General features: G+C 55.6%; 1 protein-coding gene across 1 annotated transcript; it reads left to right on the top strand.

Moving 5' to 3' along the window:
• Window positions 1-462: 462 nt before the first annotated feature.
• On the top strand, window positions 463-19,537 carry SHF (Src homology 2 domain containing F). The gene is given in 8 exon segments (XM_040226439.1): window positions 463-648; window positions 650-973; window positions 10,525-10,666; window positions 12,173-12,379; window positions 13,546-13,686; window positions 14,930-15,101; window positions 15,244-15,363; window positions 18,776-19,537. Coding segments are annotated over 8 exon segments (1,479 nt in total). The 3' UTR covers window positions 18,963-19,537.
• Window positions 19,538-21,031: the final 1,494 nt, after the last annotated feature.

Below are 21,031 nucleotides of genomic sequence, written 5' to 3'. Positions count from 1 at the left end.
CTGCCCCCAACCCCAGCTTTTCCTCCTAGGATATTTCCCAGTTGGGAGGCCTTGGGGAGGGGCAGAAGGCGCCAGAGGGCCAGGAATCCGGGAGTCTAAGGACTCCCCTCTCGAGGTCGCGCTAGGTGGGAGGTGGGGGGGCGGGGAATAGACGTGGGCAGGTGAGCCCCTGCAGGGACAGGCGTGGAGACACGTGGAGGATTTATCCTCAGTCCATCCTCAGGAGTCGGATGCCCTGCCCTGGGGTCGCCACTTCGCGTCTTCGGCGAGCACACAGGCTGGAAGCCCGTCCCCCTCCTCTCCGTGGGGCGGGGTGCGAGGTAGACCCCTTTAGGTAGCGGAACCCCGCCTCTCCCTTGTTACCGACGAGCCCCGCCCCCTCTCGCCGCCCGACGGAGCTCCGCCCCCTCCCCGCCCCCCCGCCCGGCCACCACTCTCCCCTAGCTCAGTCTGGCCGGCCCCATGTTACTGAGCGGAGCTCCTCCGGCCGGCTCCGGCCCGGGGCCGCGGGCTCAAGGGAGCGCGGGGGGTGGTCCGGCAGGATCGCGCCGCGGCGCCGGGGGTGCAGGAGCGGGCCCAGGAGGGGGCGGCAGCGGCGGAGTGGCCAAGTGGCTCCGGGAGCATCTGGGCTTCCGCGGGGGGGGGCGGCGGCGGCGGCGGCGGCGGAGGTGGGGGCAAACCGGCGCCCCCCGAGCCGGACTACCGGCCCCCCGCACCTTCCCCGGCCGCGCCCCCCGCACCTCCCCCGGACATTTTGGCTGCCTACCGGCTGCAGAGGGAGCGTGACTTCGAAGACCCCTACTCCGGGGGGCCGTCCGGCACCGCTGCCCTAGCCACCCCCGCCGCCCCCGGCCCCACGCCGCCCCCGCGCCACGGCTCGCCCCCCCACCGCCTTATTCGGGTCGAGACCCCTGGCCCCCCAGCTCCTCCGCCTGAGGAACGAATCTCTGGACACCCCGCCAGCAGCGACAGGGTGAGTGCCACACCGGGCAGGGGGCGGCCAGAAGGAGAGGTGGTCGGAGGTCTGAGGCTTACGAGAGGGACAAAGGTGGCCTGACCGGGGCCGGGCCCCTCACTGTCACGGTTCCTGGAGGAGACGATCTTAGTCTCTGACCCCGGGGCTCGGAGGCTTCATCCACCTTTGTTCAGATTCTCGACCTTCTAATTTGGGACGTGCGCCCCAAACTCTGCCGCTTTCCCTTATTATCGCCCCGGAACTAGTGACCCTCCCCCTCCCAGGTTCTGCTCTCCTCATCTCAGCCCCCGGAGTCTAATCAGGGAGCCTTTTTCTAACGGGATTTGAGCCCCACTTCTCCCCAGTTTATGGCCTTTCAACCCTGCGAGAGCAGCAGTTCACTGCCCTTTGATCTCTGACCCCTCCCCCGGGGCCCCCCCCCTACCCCCCCGCCAGGGCAGAGTGAGCACAAAGCTCCTTCCCACCTTCTGTTAGCATCTTTGCAGGTGCTAAAGCGCCAGGAAGGAGGTGAAGGCTGGTTTTCTCCCGGACACAGCAAGAGCTGGCTTTTGCCTTAACCTGTGGTGCTGGAGACCAGTGGTCTGTTGAGCAGGGTAGACTGTTCTTCTTAGCAAGCCAGAACCAGCAGTATGCATCTCTTCACCAAGGATGCTGACCACTGAGGTACAGACAGGGCCACTCCTGCTCTCCTTCCCTATCTCCTCAGGTATGGGGACAGTCGGGCTTTCCTGGTGGCTCAGTGGTAAAGAATCCATCTACTAATGCAGGAGACGCAGGTTTGATCCCTGGGTCGGGAACATCCCCTGGAGAAGGAAATGGCAACCTACTCCAGTATTCTTGCCTGGGAAATCCCATGGACAGAGAAGCCTGGCGGGCTGCAGTCCATGGGGTCATAGTCAGACACGACTTAGCAGCGTGGGGACAATCAGTGCTCAGAACCTGTTGCCCAGAAGGGACTAAGCAACTGAGCCCACTCCTTCTCTCTTCTTGGCCTCGTCCTCCTGGTGTCCATTCTAAGGATGGCTAGAACTTTTCATGGATCGTCAAGCTTAGGGTTCTCACCATTCTCAAGAACATGCATTGTGGCTCAAAGCCCCAGGTAGAGCCCAACCCCAGTGTGGCCTGAGAGCTGAAAGCTATCCTCAGGCCCCCTGTGGCCCTAAATTCTAGGAAGGTGACTCTGTGGGTGGCCCTGGCTCTGTTGTCCCTCTTCACTGACCTCTGGGAGCTTGTTCTGGGGCTTACTCCCCTCTCCTGAGCAGAGAACACTGTTTTCTTTGATTGGAGAGCAAAGTTGCTGTCTGAATCCATTGGCTCCAGTATTGAGGTTTTCAGCTGAAAGTGTGATGCTGTTCTGCCCAATTTCCTGGGTAAGAGAGATGTGTCGGGCTCAGAGAGAAGCCTCAGGAATGTGAGTTATTTTTCTCTGAGTTCCTGCCATGGGGCACAGCTGCCCATCCTGCCCATTCTGCAGACCCTTCGCCTGCAGAAGGCGGCTGTGCTGTCCCCACGTGTCCTTAGGCTCCTCTTCTTCCTAATTTTCCCTGTTGATGGTGGTGGTGGCGGCGGCAGTGGCTTTGTTCTTACTATTGACCAGTTAGTCTCCTCCTCCCTGACCATTGCCTATGGGCATGTGGGCCTGGACTGTCCCTGGCCCTCTTCCTCTCTGCGTCCTCTTGGAATGGCATAACAGGCTGCCCACCAAGCCATGGGCTCCTCCGGGACGAGGACCATGTCCTCATATTATGTCTCACAAGTGCCTGACACAGAATTTGGGATAAAGAGGGGTGGGGCATAAATAAGTCCTAAGTGGTGACTGTCCATTGCCATAGTGACCTGAGGGTGAGCAATTCCCCTAACTAAAGCTCCCCGTGTCCATATTCTCACAGAGACCCCAAGGAAGGGGCTGTGCCCACACAACCATGTGGAAACCCACAGCTTCTTCTCACCGAGGGCATCCATTCTTCCCCTAGTCGGCTCTGTGATCTGTGGGCTGTTCAGACTTTGTGGGCTAAGCGGTGTCTGAGTCCTTTGTCAGTTGTGGGGACAGAAATGAAATGGAGCACTCAGTGGTTTAGTGGGTGTGTGAGAAAGACCCAGGAAGCTATCTGAGCTGGCCCCAGGGCAGGGATGCTGACCTGGGGGTGCCCCCCCCGCCCCCTCCCCGCACTTTTCAGAGAGAGCAGCTCCACTCCCTTAGGAACAGACTTTGGATCTTCTTAGGAAGAGCCCAGACTGCACACCTGAGCCCCTTACCCTAAACCCAGGTGTCAGCCCATGCTTGCAGAGCTTGCATAGAGTTGTGGCTTCTAGATAGTGAGCCAGCCTGGCCCCCTGAGCCCCTGCTCAGCCAGTGTTTCTGTTCCGCGTGGCTGCTTTCTCCTTAGTCTCTGTTTCCCCCCCTCTTAGCCCTGCAGGTCCCCTTGGCTTGTTGCTTTTGGGTTACTTCCTGAGGTGCGACGAAGCTGGGCCCCAGGTTTTGCCTTGGGCTGGCTCATTTCTCTCCTGCAGCCCAGCAGCTGGTGCTGGGTGGGTCAGAACCCTCTGAGAGAGGCTGGATCATGAGGTTTGATGAAATGGGTGGAAATGCTTCTTTGATGAGCCAGAGAGATTGAAGAGGAATGAGCCCAGTGGATGTGGGGGCAGGAGAGAATAGGCCTTCAGACAGGACCCTGAGAGGCCTGGGGGCTCAAGACCATTAGCCTTCTCCCCATGCACAGCTCTGGCTGCTGGCCCACCCTGAGACCCGCGGCTGCAGTTGGCAGGGGTGCGCGGGTGGCCATCTGGGCAGGCCTGGCAGGGCAGGTGTGGGAGCAGCAGGAGCCGCGCCCTGCACCAGGCAGGCGGGGCCTCACCATCTGGCTGCAGGAAGGCTCCCTCTTGGTCCTGGGCCCTGTCTGGCCATCAGGCTGTGCTCTGGCAGAGGGGCTAGAGAGCTATACCTTCCCTTGCTTTGCTCCCTTTTCTCAGACTTTCAACAGGAAAAACCTGATCTAATTAGCAAAGGGGGCTGGGGATGGGAGAGGGGCCCTGATTAGATGAAGCTTTGAGTTGCCTCTGACCATCTGCACAGTGTGTCCTTTGCCTCCATCATGCCAAGATACGTGTGAGAGAGACGGACAGAGATAGAGAATGAGTGAGTGTGAGAGCAAAACAGAGAGAGGTGATGTGAGCAATAAGACAGGCACCTTGTATGAACTGAAACTAAAGTTCTTGTTCCTAGCTCAAAGAGGGGCCTCTAGGGTTCACGAACCTCCAGAAATAGTGTGCAGATATTTGGGTGAGCGAGCATTTTTCTGCGAAAAGGCTCACAGCTCTTGGATTCTCATTGGTGTTCACAGGGCCCAAAGTATTAAGAACTTTGAAAAACAGATGCTATACCTCATAGATGGTTTTCATGTGGACTTCGATCCTCCAGGCCCAATTTGGAAATGAGTGAACAGATAGACAGGAAGTGAAGGATACATTCTGGGTTCCATGCCTGCCCTGGGGTTAGGAGGGCAGGTAGGGGCCCTCCCTTGGCCGGTGTTTATGGAGTGTTTGAGTATCATTAAATGACACTGGCCCAAGCACCGCCTGGGAGGCTGAGGTTTGCCTTTTTTGGGTTTGTTTGCTTTAATTTTCCTTCTTATGACTTGCACAGAATCTGGAGGTCTGATGTGTTTATCTTACACCTGTCCTCGTGTCCCCAGTGATGGAGGAAGAGAGAAGGGTCTGGGTCAAGGGACCTCTGTGGACTGGTTAGACCTCTGAACCGCTGCGGCCCGGGCTGGTCATCTGTGCTGCTGTTGGTCCCCCTGCCGCTGGTGCGTCGAGGAGGGCCGAGGCCCGCGGTGACTGTGGGATGGTGTGGCAGGCCTGTCCACTCTCTTCACTACCGCCTCCTCACGCTGCGACACTCCCTCCTTTGGAAGACACCTGTGGCTTGTTGGGCAGTTGACTCAGTGACACCACAGCCCTGGTGCTTTTCCCTTTGGGAGCCAGAAACAGGCAGGAGCCTGTGACCGGAATGGGAGCAGCTGGCTGGGGTCCCGGGCTTGGAGGGGTACCTGGAGCTGCCCTGGAGAACCAGTGTGGTATGATAGGAGAGCGGAGAAGGGGCCCAGACACTGCATACAGTGAGCCTGTCATGCTTCCAGAGCCTGGGGTCCAGTGGTGTAGCTTCATAGCGCTTCAAGGTGCTTCTCTCTTTTGGAGCTTGTTTTGTGTGTGTGTGTCACTGTGAGCTCCTGAAGGATCCCGAAATTTGTTCTTTTCGTATCTAACAATGTAATCATGGACGTTTACTGAGCCTCTACCTCATATCTAGCACTGTTTGAAGCAGCTCACATATATTAGACAGTTGATCCTCACAGCAACCCTATAAGGACAAGTCTGGTCTGTTATTATTCCAGCATTACAAATAGGGAGACCAGGAATGTTGAGTCACGCTTACTTGGTTTCACAGCTAGTTAGGAAAGCTCAAGTTCCCACTGGGGCAGCCTAATTCAGACTGACTGCCAGCATCTTGCATGGGACCTTTGCACCTGCCTCAAGGAACCCTGCAGAGAGAGGAAGTGTCACTAAGCAGTTGCTAATGAACAAGGGGAAGGAGACTATTAAAGAAGGAATGAGGATTGCATTCCATGCTGAGTTCACAATTTCCTGAATGCTGAAGGCCAGCACTTGCCCTCGAATCCCAAAGTGGCCTCAGACAGACCTTATAAGTGTCTTACAAAGGTGAGTAGTAAGGGTTAGTTAGTACATGTCTGTGATGTTTGAATGTTTTACAGGCATAGCATTGCTTTGTGGTTAGAAAAGGATAATAACAAATTTGCTTCATGTGAGGGCATTTCCCTGGCAGATAATACTAGGAAGGGCATTCCGGTAAGTGGGAACAGAAAGTGCAAAAAGTTTGATCTTTAGGAAGGTAAATATCAGTAGTACACCATTTCGGAAACTGACAGATTTTCAGTGGTAAAAGGATTTCATGGTTAAAATAGTTTGGAGAAATGCTGAATTAGACAAAATTAGTTTATTCTTTTGGCTGTAGGACTTCTTATAGCCTTTAACATGCTAAGGTGTATTTTACATCTACAAGTAGAGGAGGGAAGATGCTACATTTCCCAGTTCTTCTGGAAAATCTGTGGCAAGGCACTGAGAGTCAGGAGACCTGGGTCTCTGACTTTCTTGTCTCCACTGCTGCAAACTGTGCTCCCTGGACAAGCGTGGACTCTGGGGCCCCAGTGCCTGTATACAAGAGATTATCATCAGGACCAAGACTGATGGAGCACTGGACTCCATGCCAGCCTCTGGGCCAAAGACTTTTTGTATTCATTGTCCTCTACCCAATCCTGTGAGACAGATACTAATACCATCCTCATTCCACAGATGAAAAGACCAGAGGCTTCCAGACATTAAATGTAAATGAAAGATAGAGGAAAGGGACTGGTACACTTTGGAGACATTACACAGCCCAAATCCTGTGACATATGTCCCCCTTGCTCCCCTGGCCTTAAGAACCCCGTGGATTGGCTCAGGAACTCCTAGCAGGGTCCAGCTGCAGAGTGGGAGGGTGGATCCAGATGGTGGGCCTGCCAGCTCCCTCAGGAGAGGCCTGGGCAGGAAGGAAAGGCAGAGCCAGACAGCAACTTTGGGAGGGACACTGCCCAACTGAACAGGCACAAGAGCAGGGTCTTGGAGCCACCCTGCCAGATGGCAGGAGGGGAAGGAGACCTGGTTGGCAGGGGGCCCTCTGGGCAGCAGCTACTCACCTATTAGTTTGGAAATAGTTCAGCATTTCAGCAGCGTTCCAACTACTAGAGGGTTTGCCGAAATATCCGCCCTGTTTTAGGTGCCTTCCCTGTCCGTTCCTCCCCTCTGTCCTTGAGCCAAAAGCTTTGATCCCCATCAAATATCCATTCTCCTGACTGGCTGCTCCCACAGCAGACCCTACTGGTCAGTCAGTTAGGATGATTGGGGGACTGAGACTTGGTGTCTCTCCAAAAGATGGAGTCTGGGGAGCAGGAGGCCTTTTGAGCATCCAGAATGTGCACTGAGCAGCTACTGTGTACCAGGCCGATACCATATACCACAGTGAGCACATCAGAGTCGGGTTCAGTTCAGTTCCGTCGCTCAGTCGTGTCCAACTCTTTGCGAGCCCATGAATCGCAGCACGCCAGGCCTCCCTGTCCATCACCATCTCCTGGAGTTCACTCAGATTCATGTCCATCGAGTCAGTGATGCCATCCAGCCATCTCATCCTCGGTCGTCCCCTTCTCCTCCTGCCCCCAATCCCTGCCAGCATCAAAGTCTTTTCCAATGAGTCAACTCTTTGCATGAGGTGGCCAAAGTACTGGAGTTTCAGCTTTAGCATCATTACTTCCAAAGAAATCCCAGGGCTGATCTCCTTCAGAATGGACTGGTTGGCTCTCCTTGCAGTCCAAGGGACTCTCAAAAGTTCTCCAACACCACAGTTCAAAAGTATCAATTCTTCGGCGCTCAGCTTTCTTCACAGTCCAACTCTCGCACCCATACATGACTACAGGAAAAACCATAGCCTTGACTAAATGGACTAATCAGAGTCGGGTAGAGGGCCCATAAAGTAAGTCATGGTGGAGCAAAGGTGTCAGAAGCCGGCAGAGGCAGCTTTTCCGCACCTGAATGGTTTGCCTCCTCACATGACCTGGAAGCCACTGGGAAAGCAGGTCTGGTCTCTGGTGGGGGTCCCCCATGTCCAGGGCAGGTGCTTGTCCTGCCAACCTCCCAGCAGGCATCTCTGCTGCTGTTCCTGATCCCGGTCCTGTGGGTGGCTTTTCTGGGCACCTCCGCCTAGGGTGAGGGCCAGCGCTTCCTGGAGCAGGTGTAGAGCCAGGAATGGAACAGAGGAGCCATTGAGCTGCCCACAAAGCTGCCACCTGGGTGCCCGTGGGCCCTGCAGTGCTCTGGAGGCCCACGCCAGCCGGGGAGGGGTCACAGCACTTGGCCCAGGCTCTGGTGGGAAGGGCCAGCCTGCAACTCTGACTGATCTTGGAAAGCCAGGGCATGGGGGGCTCCGTGGAGTTGGGGAGGAGGGGCCTGGGTTTGGGCCAGGTGCTTCTGCTCCCAGTGCAGCTTTTGGGGACTCATACCTTCTGTCTGACTCCTCACCCAGATTCCTGCTTCCTCTTCTGAATGAACAAGGAAAAGTGCTTCCTTTGTCCTTTCTTCCTTCCTGTTTATATGAACTGTTTCAACACATAATTACTGAGCACTTTAGACATTGGGAATTTAGCAGTAAACATGATTCCTGCCCTCAGGAAGTTCACAGTCAGCAAGAAGACAGATAAGAAGACAAGTATATACTACACAAAGTGATGATAGCCCAGCAAAGACCCCCTAACCAGACCTGCGGGGAGACTGACTGGAAGGCTTTCTAAAGAGAAATAAGCTGATCCAGGTAATTGGAAAGCCTTAGAGATAAAAAAGAGATTATAGAGCTTTCAGGTAATGAAGTGACCTGAAACTTCAGGGAGGGAGAGAGAACCCATAGAGGGAAGTGGAATCTTTACATTTCCCTAACTTTGGACTTTCATTTTTGGTACTGGAGAGCCATTGCAAGGTCTGTTGATTCACTTACTGTTGAGTAGCTGCCACGTGTGAACATGAGGCTAGGGGCCAGCTCAGGTGCGTACCCGGTGGGCTGGCCTCAGAGCCCCTTGGTTGAGTGGGTGGGACTGTGGGTGCCTATTGGCCTGGGATGAAGCAGCTTGGGGTGGGAGTGGATTTCTTTTCTCAACTTGTTGGAGGAAGGAGGACTAGCAGCAGAGGCTCTGAGGGGAGCTAGGCAGTGAAATAGAAGAAACACTTGTTGCTGTTTTTTTGGCCACACCATGTGATATGCAGGATCTTAGCTCCCCAACCAGAGATCGAACTTGTGCCCCCTGCATTGGAAGCGCAGAGTCTTATACACTGGACCACCAGGAGACTCCCTAGAAGACACATTTTTCTAGTGCCTACTGTGGACCAGGTGCTTATTGGAGCTGGAGAGAGAAAAATGACAAAGAGCTCAGGTTACAGGATGAGCTGGTGGAAGTGATAGGATGATCTGAGATGTGGGCCTTAAGGGCATGCAGAGATACAATGGAGATAAAGGAGCTGGGGGTCTTGACTGGAATGAGGTGAAACCCAGTGGGAGCTGAAGAACTGAAGGATGAGAGTTCAGCTAGGAGCTGTTGGGATGCATGTCAAAGACCCCTGGAGGGGCCTGTAGGAGTGCTGCTGCTGCTGCTGCTGCTGCTAAGTCGCTTCAGTTGTGTCTGACTCTGTGTGACCCCTTAGAGGCAGGAACCTGCAAAAAGGGGTGTTTGAAGTGGGAAGTTTTCTTTCTTCATTCAGCCTTGCTAAGGGTCTCAGATCCTGTTACCCAGGCCAGGGTGGTCATCCTCACAGCCCCCCTGCCCAGCTGACTCCCAGAGTTCTGATCTGGACCAGAAGGAAAGTCTAGAAGAATGGGGGAGAGGCAGGAGCAGCCCCTCCTCTAGGCCGCAGGCCGCACAGCTACCTCTTGTCAAGGCCCGGGATCCCCCCCCCCCCCGCCGCAGCCCCCCCTCCTCCACCACCCCCGCCCCCCCGCACCGACTCTGTGCCCAGCTTGGAGAAAGGCTCTATTGTCCTCAATGAGCCCCGCCCCAGCACCTTAAGCTCTTCCACAGGGTGTGTGGTTTGCGGTTCACTCTGCCTTGCCTGGAAGCGGGAACAGGGGGTGGCCATGAGCCGCTTGTGTGAGAGAAAGGGGGCAGCCTAAGTATGGAGGGCCGAGGCGAGGGCTGTCCTGTCCCTGCCCTCCAAGAGCCCAGAGGGGTTCCGCAGAGCCCAAATCATGGTTTTCTCAGAGCTGTCCTAAGGTGGTCTCTCTCCCAGGACAGCCAAGATGCCCATGGTAGCAGGTTGGCAGCATGATTTTGCACAAAGGGCACAGGTTCCAATCCTGGTTTCTCCGCTTACCTGAAACAGACTTGGGTATGTTGTTCCCTACCTGTCCTGAGGCTCCATTTCCTAAAAATGGGGATAACAATTCCCATATGGCATTGTGAAGGGTGTTGTGAGGATAAACCAGCGAACTGCAACATAAAGTCAGTGCTCAGCCCTTCCTTCCTTGATGGTCAGCAAATATTTTCAGCATCTGGGAGTGCAATGGTAGACATGAACCAAGCTAATCTCCTCATTGCCTGCTGTTCCCTGCTTATTCTTAGGACACTCCCAACACCTTTATAAGCAGGTCTCTGAGTTAATTCCCTCTGTTAGGTCATCTGGGCCTGCCTGGACTCTGAGGCAAACCTTAAGGCCCAGAGCCTTATCCCGGCCATCTTGCCTAGGGGATGGCTCAGAGGCACACAGTTAAGAAAAAAGGAAGATGGCCCATTCTGTGGGCAGCCTAGTGGGGGACCCCAGAAAGGAAGAGCCAGAGCTTGTCTCCATCCAAGCTCCTGGGCAGCCAGGACTCTTGCTCCCATGGACAGAGCAACCAGGGAGAAGCAGAGCTGTCTTTCAGATGTCTGAAGCCTGCTCCCCTCACTCTCTTCCCCCAGTTAGCAATTCTAGAAGACTATGCGGACCCTTTTGATGTTCAGGAGACTGGCGAAGGCCCAATAGGTGCTTCAGGAGCCCCAGAGAAGCTCCCTGAAAATGACGGCTACATGGAACCCTATGAGGCACAAAAGATGATGGCCGGTAAGTGATGGAGTCGGGGTTGGGAGCAGGGTGGGGGACACTCCCTGAGGCCTGAGTATTCGCAGAACAGGCTCTGGGACCCACAAGTGTAAGGACTGATTCCTTGGTCCCAAGAAAATAGGGAGAAAGCCTTTGCTGGGTCCTTAGGGAGGGTGGTGGCCATTGCCTTCAATATAGTCATTTTGGAGGAGCTGGGACTTACAGAGCCTAAGACCTAAGGTACTGGAGAAGGTCATACAACCAAAGGTCAGACAGTAGAAGAATTTGGGATAGTCAGGAAGGGCAGGCTAGTGGTATAGGCTGGGCTGGGGGTCACTGATCCCAAGAAGAGAATCACTAGCTTTAGGGAAGGTGATGGGGTCGAAACGATGGGGTGCTGAAGTGAACACCTTTGTGGCAACTGGAAACACGTAACTAGACATGCAGATGCAGCACACAGGAGAAGTGGCTACGTAGTTCAAGGAGTGAGGGCAGGGAGAAATGAATAAGACCTGGCCCTGGGGAACAGAGGTCGAGAAAGCATACAGGAAAAGGGACCAACAGGGGAGGATGTGGTGAATCAGGGTAAGCCAAGGCCCCAGGGCAGGATGAAAGGAAGGTTTGTTCAGGGGCAAATAATCTTAGTGCTAGGCATACAGCTAAGCCTAGCTAAGAGCTAAGAAGGGCAGTAAAGGATTGCAAAGGCTCGAATGAGGCATTTGAACTTGCTCCAAAATGGGGAGGGGAGCCATTATGTATTCTTGAGCAAGAAAGAAACAGGATGAATATGGCATTTTAAGAGGATTACTGAGGCTTTGGTGTACAGAACAGGCTAGAAGAACTGGGCATCAGGAAGATGAGTTATTAGGCTATTGTGGAAATTGTTGAGGCTTTAAGAGACCAATAATTAACACCTCTTTCTTCCCCTCTGGGCTTGGAAGTAACTGAGAAATAGGATTAAGGAAACAGACAGATGGAGATAGCAATGTCAGCTTTATTACTGATAAAGCTGATTGGAGAACATTACTTAGCTATGTCACTACAATGGGCTTCTTAGTACTTCACCACAGAATTAAACTTGCCCACTCAGGCTTGGGCAACACAGGACAGCTGTAGGCCCCTGCACGGGGGCATGAGGAGAAAGAACCAGAATGTTCTCTCTCTGTAAGTAGACAGATGTGGGAAAGAGATGACAAAACTTGGGGTGCAAAGAAATAAATGGATCTGGGTAGCAAGGAGGAAATGGACTCTGCCTCAGTTTCCGAAATGAGTAAGCCTCAGCAACCCAGCCCTTGCTGGCCATTACAGGATCTCTTTTCAGTCTTTCCCTTTGGTGCTTCTCTGCCCCTGCCTCTGTGGGGTCCCATGCTGTTGGAACCCCAGGGGTGTTTTGAGGGGCCTCTGGTCTCCCCGCAGAGTCAGCAGCCTCCCCTCTGAAGTCTTGTAGCTGGAGGGTGCTGCCTGCCAGGGGAGCTTAGCCAGGCAGCCAGGACTGCTCACACCTCCCCTCCTGCCTTGCCCTGGCAGAGATCCGGGGCTCCAAGGAGACAGCAGTTCAGCCCCTGCCTCTGTATGACACACCCTATGAGCCAGAGGAGGAGGGGGCCACCCCAGAGGGTGAGGGGGCCCCCTGGCCCCGGGAGTCCCGCCTTCCAGAGGATGATGAGAGGCCCCCCGAGGAGTATGACCAGCCCTGGGAGTGGAAGAAGGAGCGGATTTCCAAAGCCTTTGCAGGTGAGTCCTGGGTGGAGAGGGCAGCTCTGCTGGGGCCTTGGAGCAGCTTTCCAGGCTCAGGGGAATGGGAGGACTGATTGCTGGGGATGGATGTGATGAGTTGGGCACTGTGAATACAAACTGTGTGTAGCGTCGGGGGATGACTTCCTGCATCACCACCTCTCAGGCCCCCATCTCTTAGGAGGCAGGGTAGACTTAAAAGTAAAGAAATTCCAAACAAAATGCTCAAATGTGTGGCCTGTGTTAAAGACTTACATTTAACAAAACAAAACACAGAGTGTGTGCGTCGGTGGTGCAAGAGTCTGGATCCTTGATTCAATGAGAACATCAAGGACTTAGTGCCGTTAGACCTCATTCCTGCTTCTGTGTCCTCCTCAACCCTCCCTGGGCAAGGGGCTCATCCTGGAGCTGCACTCGGCTCTCCGCTCTGTCCCCCCAACCCTGGCAGTCAGACTGAGAAACCACAGCTTTCTCATTTGTTTCCTGTAAAGCATGCACCACTGAGGATGGGCCATTTATCTCCAGGAGTCTCCTTGGAGAATCAATACTGTTTGGATTGCTTAATGGGAAAATCTATGCTCGTCATTAGGAAACCTCGTTAGCAGTCCTGCAGCCGCCAGTGGCATGGCTCTACTAATTGTCAAGGCTCAGGATTGAGAGTGTGGGGGGTATATTTCAATAAAACATCTGCCCCCGTGTCTGAGCTTTCCTGACACCCTGCGGCCAGACTGTCTGGGTCTTGCTGCCCGTGAGTTCCCAGGCTTCAGGTGAAAGGGAGAAGAGAGGCAAGGTGGGAGGTGCCAAGAGGCTGTGGGGGCGCCTGGGTATGGTGCTGGGTGGTGTGGACAGCCCTTTGTCCCGCTTTTCCTCCCTGCCCAGTCCCTTTGGGCCCTGGAGGCTCAAGAGACGTCAAAAGGGACCTGTGGGGCTGGCAGAGCAAGGCTCGTGTTCTGCTGTTGTCACGGGAGCCTCCCACTGGAGCGCTCAGTGTGGCTCCACCCAGTCTCCTGGGAGTCCTCTTCTTCCCCCAGAAGCCGCCCCTGCCTCTGCTCCTTTTCCTTTCCAGGCTGTCCTATGTCCTGGCTCTGGTTTCGGTGTCTCAATCTCTGCCTCTCTCTGTCTCTGTCTCTGTCTGTCTCTCTTCTCCCGGCTGCTCCTGGCTCCAGTTGACATTAAGGTCATCAAAGACCTACCTTGGCCTCCGCCCGTGGGACAGCTGGACAGCAGCCCCTCCCTGCCCACCGGGGACAGGGACATCTCCGGTCCAGCCTCCCCCGTCCCCGAGCCCAGCCAGGAGGATGGCAGCGGTGGGTCCCGTGGGGGCTTCTGGCAGAGGGCCAGCCCGTAGGCCCCGTGGGATTGGGTGGGAGGAGCTGAGAGGTGGGGTGGAGTTCAGAGAGCCCAGGAGGAATGCCTCTGGCCCTGGAGGGAGAGGAAAGGGACAAAGGACACAGTCCTTCCTCCCCCAAAGTCCTGAGAGGGGCCCCTTCCAGATAGCTTTCCCACCAAGCCAGGTAAATCCACTCTTCTAAATTCACCTTTTGGGGCACAGCTCTGCCTGACTGGATCCTTCAGCAGCACAAATAACCCTGAGGCTAGGTGATGCTAGCACAGGAAGGACCTGACTCCTTAAAGGAGAGATCTGATTTGCACCTGGTGACTGGAGGCCTTGAAAGAACCCAAATGGGGAGAAAGAAGACACTGAACCCTTCATCTATGTTCAGTTTTATGCACAACGGGCAGCCAGGGGTGGGCTTGCGGCAGTGCATACACACACAGGCATGAGCACTTGTTTGGGTATTTGTGCCTGTGTGTGAGTGGGCATTTTGTAAATACAGGCTGAGGGAGGGTCTCTGTCACCTGTGCATGCTGGCTTTACCCGTGTGGGCCACCGGCTTCAGCCTTCCCTGGGCAGGCTGCCCAGGGTCTTGGAAGGGCTCTGGGGTCTGGGAGGGCACTGCTGCCTCTGCTGGGCTTCTGTCGGCGGGGGGTGGGGGGGGGGGGGGGGTGGCACGGGGGAGCCTATGGGCAGCGACCTTGGGGGTGGGGGCAGGCTGGTGGCTTTGGGCTTTTGGCAGGGTTAGCCTGTCAGGATGGCACCAAGGGAAATCAGATAATTGTTCTGGGATCAATAAGTCATTTCTACAGAATGGCTTGGCAGGGTGATTTGGAGAACCGTAATGAACTCTGAGGAGGAGAAAGAAACAATATTATCAGCGCCGAAGCCACCCTGAGGGGGATGGGATGAGGGAAGGCAGTCATCTCCTCCAGAGGGAGAGGCTTAAGTGGTTTCTCATGTCATTTCTCTCCCCTCTCCTGCCACAGAATGGGGACCAAAAGGCCCTGTGTGCACGAGAGAGCTGAGCCCCACCCCCACCAAGGAACCAACCCGATACTGTCCCTAGAGCTAGTCAGGCTCATGAGCAGGCCCCACCCTTGCAGAACATTCCTTCGTTCCCTTTTGGGTGGAAATGGGGATGGAGCATTGGCTAGTCTATAGGGCTCTACCTCTAGGGTCCTCAGAGTCTGTGACTGGTATGTTCCCCACAGCCCAGTTTGAAGGATCTGAGAAGAGCTGTCTGTCACCCGGCCGGGAGGAGAAGGGGCGCCTCCCTCCCCGACTCTCTGCAGGGAACCCCAAGTCAGCCAAGCCCCTAAGCGTGGAGCCCAGCAGCCCCCTGGGGGAGTGGACAGACCCAGCACTGCCTCTGGAAAACCAGGTGTGAGTGTCTGTGTCCAGTTGGGGACCATCTCCTCCCTTCCCTTCCTGGCACTGACTTGCCTGCAGGGAACACTCAGAATGGGTGGGCCTGGACAGCCAGGGACCCAGCAGAGATGCCCCCCTTTCTTTCTCTTGTCCTCAGCTGGTATCACGGGGCCATCAGCCGAACAGATGCCGAGAACCTGCTCCGGCTGTGCAAAGAGGCCAGCTATCTGGTGCGCAACAGTGAGACCAGCAAGAACGACTTCTCCCTGTCCCTCAAGTGAGTGGGGCCTGCTGGCTGGGGGCTCTAGACAAGATGAGCCTGTCAGGATGAGTCCAAGGGGAATCAGTGCAAGGACTACCGGCAGGACAGGAGGAATCTCCATTCTCTCTCCTGTGCCCAGCCAGGCTGGAGAGAACTTCATCCCCTGTGAACACGTGCTGACTCTAGGCCAAGCCCGGGCACCTGAGGCTTGACTGAGGCTCAGCCTCTGCTCTCGAGGAGTTCAGAATCTGTTGGGGAAAACAGTTAAGGTATTGAATCCAGCTTAGAAGTGTCCTGTCCCTTGCTAGCTCTGTGACCTGGAGACCCTTAACCTCTCTGGGCCTCAGGGGCAATAACGTATCTGCCTTATAGGGAAGGATTAAATGAAATAAGCACTTAGCATAGTGCTGAGTGCTTAATAAATTATCAGTGTCATCATTATTAATGAAAGTCCAAGATGTTCTAGAAGTACAGGGGAAGAGATAGGAACTTTGCCTGTGGAACTCAACAGGGTGAGATGGAGGCTGAGTCCTGGGAAGAAAGTGGAGTGTTGGACACAGAGCTGTTCTTGTTCACTCTGAGGAGGTGGGCAGAAGGTCTGGGGGCTGGTGGCTGACAACTGAGCTTTAAAGGGTCCTGAAAGAGGCAGGGGAGTCAGGGCACCTCCTCCTCCTCAGCCTTCCACTCTGGCACAGATATTTTACATAGACCAGCATCTGCCTCCCAGGTTCTACTGGCAGGGTGGCTAGTCTCCTTGGCGCCCAGGAGTTCTGTCTAGTAGAACCCCACATGGCAGCCTGTCTGAGCGCTGTGTCCATTCACATCTCCGATTGTTACTGGGCCATCTATACCACTTCCTACCATATTTCCTAGGGGGCATTAGAGTACAGGTGTACCCCACTTCAAATAGCCAATATATGGACATTTGGGAGTATTGAACACACACATTTGAGGATAATTATTCAACTTCACTAAAAGATAATGGGAAAAAATGCCAAACTAAAGTCAGAGAACCTGAATTTCATTCTTGGTGTTTAGTAAAACTACCTGTGTGACCTTAGGCAAATCACTTAACCTCTCTGGACTTTCTACATTTGCAAAATATATCCAATGGCTATCTCTTAGGTTTCTTCCAGCTTTTATGCTCAGTGGGTCTGTAAGTTATGAAAACAAAGGAACATTCAGGAAAAATTCATTTGTCAAAAATTTGATCTGCATAACTTCGGAAGTATGTATTGCTTTTAAAATCGTAGTCATGATTCCTAGAGCATCTACTAGGTGCCAAGCAGCATATACACCATCTCCAAACCAACTGCCATCTGCAAGATCAATCTCTTTTTTTATAGAAAGAAAACAGATTCAAAGAGGTATGTGATTTGCTCAAGGCGAACAGCAAATAAAGTGTCCACAGTGGGCTCTGAACCCCCCTCAGGCTGACCCCACGAACCTCACTGTTCCATTACACAGTTCCACCCCCATCAAGGCTGGTATGGTCCAAAGCAAGGAGAGACATTGGGGTCTGGCTCCCAAACAGAGCAGAATCTGGGCCCTGTCTTATCCCAAGGAGTGAAGGAGGGGGCCGGCCTGGACACTGCTCCAGCCCAGGCTGATCTGGGCCTGCCAGCATCTGTCTGCCAGAGTCTCGTTTGCATATAAATGGCTTCTCTGAAATACAATTATAGTTTCTCTTGTCTCTGTAATGGAAGGGCTTTCACTGGTAATTAAACAGCTTCCTCCAAAAGCCTGCCAGCCCTCACGCTGTGGGCCAGCAAGTCCCACCCTGGTTCCCAGAGGGTCAGGCAAAGGCTCTGCTGTGTCCTAATGGATGCTTGGGACTTTGTCCCAGGAGGTCAGTTACCCACACAGAGGCAGAGCTCTCAGCTGCCAACTCAGTTCTTTGACGACTTGTTGCTTTTTTTGGCCGGACCCGTTCCTCAAGAAGATATAAGGACAGTTTTCAGGAGAGGTAATCCCCCCAAGTGCATTGTGGGGAGGGGGCTGTCCCCTAACAGTGAGAGCACAGGGCCCACCTGCTGCCCACAGCCATGGGCTGGGCTTTGGGCACAGGAAGGACAGGGGAGGGTGACTACTCACTGCTTCCCTCTCCATTGCCCCAGGGACTGTAACTTTTCTTAGGCCCTTTGCTCTATTCTCCCGGGCCTTCATGCTGTCAATTCAGCCTTATCTCACACCTGCAGATGAAAGATGGCCCCACACCCTGACACACACCCAGGCTTGAGGGCACTCCACCCTAAGCAAGAAGGGAAGGATGGATTTAAGGGCCTGTCTTTTTCTTCCCATCCCTTTTTTCTTTAGTTTGCCCATTCTCCCGTGCTTTCTCACTGTAGGCCTAGTGCAGTCCGTCCAGGCAGAGCCTTCTTTGTCCGCAGATGGGAAACAAGTGGTTTGCCAGCCTCAACTCAAGGGTGGGGCCTCACGGAAGGGCCCCCTTGCCAGCCCTGCCTCTCACCAGCTTCTGAGCCCTGCCGTGTCCCTCCAGGGGCTCAGACCAGCAGAAGCAAGTCCTCAGGCTTCAGGGCTCTTCCAAGGATTGTTTCTCTGTTGCTTGTGTGTGCATTTTAGAGCTGGGGCTTGGCCAAGCAGGCTGGTGGTAGTTTGAACAGACGTTCTTGCTGGGAGCTGGCCAGAGCTCAGCAGCATGGTCTTCGTCTTGTGGGCAGGGCTGGGCACTAATGCTGATTTCCTGGATTGTGGTGGGGAGATGGGAGAGGCAGTGGAGCATGTCCTCTCTGAGGGAGGGAATGAAGAGGCAGCCTAGTGATGATGTCATCTCAGGCAGAAGAGCTGGATAGATGGGGGGTGGGGGCGGGTTGGGAGATGGGCCCAGGGCCTGGTTAGCCGGAGGGTGAAGGGATGTCCTCAGGACCAGGCAGTTGGGTGTTCCCAGATTTGGAGGGATGTCCAGAGCAGCTCACCCCCTCCCCAAATTATTGCAAGAGAGAATCCCAACCAAGATTCACTTGGTTGTCGCATCTGGCCACCCACTGTCCTGCCAAGGGTTGTCTGTTCCTGAGTCAACAGGATCTCCCCCTACACCGGTGTTCTCCCGCACAGCTCAGGGAGGGGGAGGATTAACTGGCCCTAGCTGGGGGGCGGGAGAGACTGGATCCCAGGGTTGGGGGGTGGTGCTGATAGCTTGTTTCCACCTGCACACACCCTGTACACTCACCACACACACATTCTTGGCACACCCAGTGCCCTCACCACAAAGCCAATGCCTGCTGCCGCCTACTCACAAAATCCCCTCCATCGCCTCCCCGCTTTCTGGACTACCCTCCATCTCAGTGGCCTTGGAAGAACCACTGCCAGGGTGGGGGGTGGGGGGTGGGGGGAGCGGGGGTGGGACGGGTGGGTACAGGGACTGGAGAGGGCCCTGGCTCAGCAGGGTCTCCCCTCCTCTTCCCAGGAGCAGTCAGGGTTTCATGCACATGAAGCTGTCCCGAACCAAGGAACACAAGTTCGTGCTGGGCCAGAACAGCCCGCCCTTCAGCAGCGTCCCAGAAATCGTGCACCACTACGCCAGCCGCAAGCTGCCCATCAAGGGCGCGGAGCACATGTCCCTGCTCTACCCCGTGGCCATCCGGACTCTGTAGGGGTGAGGCCTGGGCCTTGTGACAGATCTGGACCCAGCCCTGGGCGACCTCTCCAACCTCTCTTCCCCTCTTCCAGGAATCAGTGGAAGCTGTGATATTCCTTAATTTATTCTAAAGGGGAAGGGCTACAGGGACCTTGGAATTAGAGGTGGTCAGGAGTTGAGGATTGAAGACTCCCTGGGGAGAAAGGATAGCCCCTGGAGGAAGGAGACTTTAGAATCACTGGTCTTCCGAGGGGTTTAAGATCGACAGCTCCAGCCCCTTTCTTCCCCTTGGGCAGAGGTGGCGACCCCTTTCCTCGCCATCCTCTTCCCCCTGGGGTGGAAGGGTGAATGAGGGATGGAGCTGGACGCGGGCCAACGGGCGCCCTGGCCATCTCCGCCTCCACTCCCAAACGACCGGCGGGGGTTCACCCAGAGTCTGGTGCAGGGCTTCGGGTAGACTGACCCCTGGGATGGAGACGGCATTGGGGGTGGGGAAGGAGGGGAAGGGCTCGGCCGCAGGGAACTAGTGCAGGCCCCGGGCCGCCCCGGCTCTGGGCCAGAGGCAATAAATAAACTCCGTCCTGCCAGGCACAGCCGCGTCCGCGCCTCCAGCGCCGCCGCCGCCGCCCCCCTCCGGGCCGACGGGGGAGGGAGCGGAGCGAGCACAGATTCTGTTTATAAATCAGCTCTGGAGCAGCAGGCACGGGGCGTCTGTGAAAAGCAGTTTCGAAGCATCAAGTTCCTTCCTTTGACGAGATGTCAAAACATCCCCCGGGGCCCTCACCCCCGCCCCGGCTCGCGTGGCGGGGTGGGGGGGCACCCGGATCCGGGCGGCCGCGCGGCGCCCCCTCTCCGCCGCCCGGACGAGCGCGGCTCCCTGAGAGCGCGTCTAATTTCCTGCCAACAGCCATTTGTCTGGGAGGAGGGGAGCCGCGGAGAAACAAAGAGGCAGCGCGCCAGGCGGGAGGGAGCGGGGCGGCCCTGCCACGCGGAAGCCGCGCGCCGGCGGAGGCGGGAAAGCTGGCGCGGCCGACCGCGTCTCCTTTCCAGAGGAAGCGAGGACCTGCCGCGCCTCACCCGGCCCCGGGTCGCTGGGTCGGGTCCCGAGACCTGCAGGCGGCCGGTCCCGGGCGGGATTTCCGTCGCCGCTGCGGCGCCCGGCGGGGTCGTCCGCGCGCGCCGCCTGCTGGCCGCACCTCCACGAGCCGGGCCAAACCTTCCACGTCCCTGGTGGCCCCGCAGCGGCAACCCACCCCAGGATACCACTGGGCCGCCAGGCGGAGCTGCTGTTAAACCACTGCAGGCCCGCCCTCCCGCTCCCATGGGCCAGCTGGGCAGAAACTCCTGAGGACGGGCGGAAATAACACCCTGGGGACGGCTGCCCTGAGGGGGCAGCCTGAGATCCGCCCCCCACCCCCACCTGCCACTGACACCTGCAGCTCCGAAGCGCGGTGTGAAGCAGGGGAATTTGGATTTTCTAACCCAGTGGTTGCATTTATCAAAACCGAGGATCTGTGATCAGACAAATTCAAGAATAATGTGGGGACAGCGGAAAGGATGACTTGAAGTTGAGTCCTGCTTCGGAAATTCGCTTAGAGAGGTTGCCCTATCCTGAAGTAGACTTGGAGGGCATTCAGTCATTTTGCAGATTAGAAAACAGGCCCAAAGACGTTAGGTGATGAGCGCATGTCTCCTCACTGCCATCTCACTCCACAGGAGACTCATGTGGGCACAGGTGCTCAACCCTTCCACTGCTCAGAGAAGAGCTGGGAGTAACATGTCTTGGAGCAAGTCAGGTGACCTCTGGCTCCTTGCAGATTCCTGCAGTGTCCTGCTACACTGCTTACCACTTTGTGCCCAGCCCACCTTCTCTAGAAGCCCCCACGCCTCCCCCTGTCCCTCCTGACCAGGCTCAGAAACCCCACACCACCTGCCCTGAGAGGCCTTCTGTCAGGAAAGGTGCCGCTGAGCAGGGAAAGGGGTCTCTAGCCGCGGCTAGTGGCCTTGGAGGGGTTCCTTTATTCAGTGGGTGCTGGCAAGCTCAGAGGCAATGTCTGGGCCAGCCATGGTGAACTAGCCGCATGA

This window comes from Oryx dammah, unplaced genomic scaffold (genome assembly GCF_014754425.2).
Source record: "Oryx dammah isolate SB20612 unplaced genomic scaffold, SCBI_Odam_1.1 HiC_scaffold_26, whole genome shotgun sequence".
Taxonomy (NCBI): domain Eukaryota; kingdom Metazoa; phylum Chordata; class Mammalia; order Artiodactyla; family Bovidae; genus Oryx; species Oryx dammah.
Note: the sequence above shows the minus strand (reverse complement) of the source record. Positions and strands in the feature narration are given on the sequence as shown.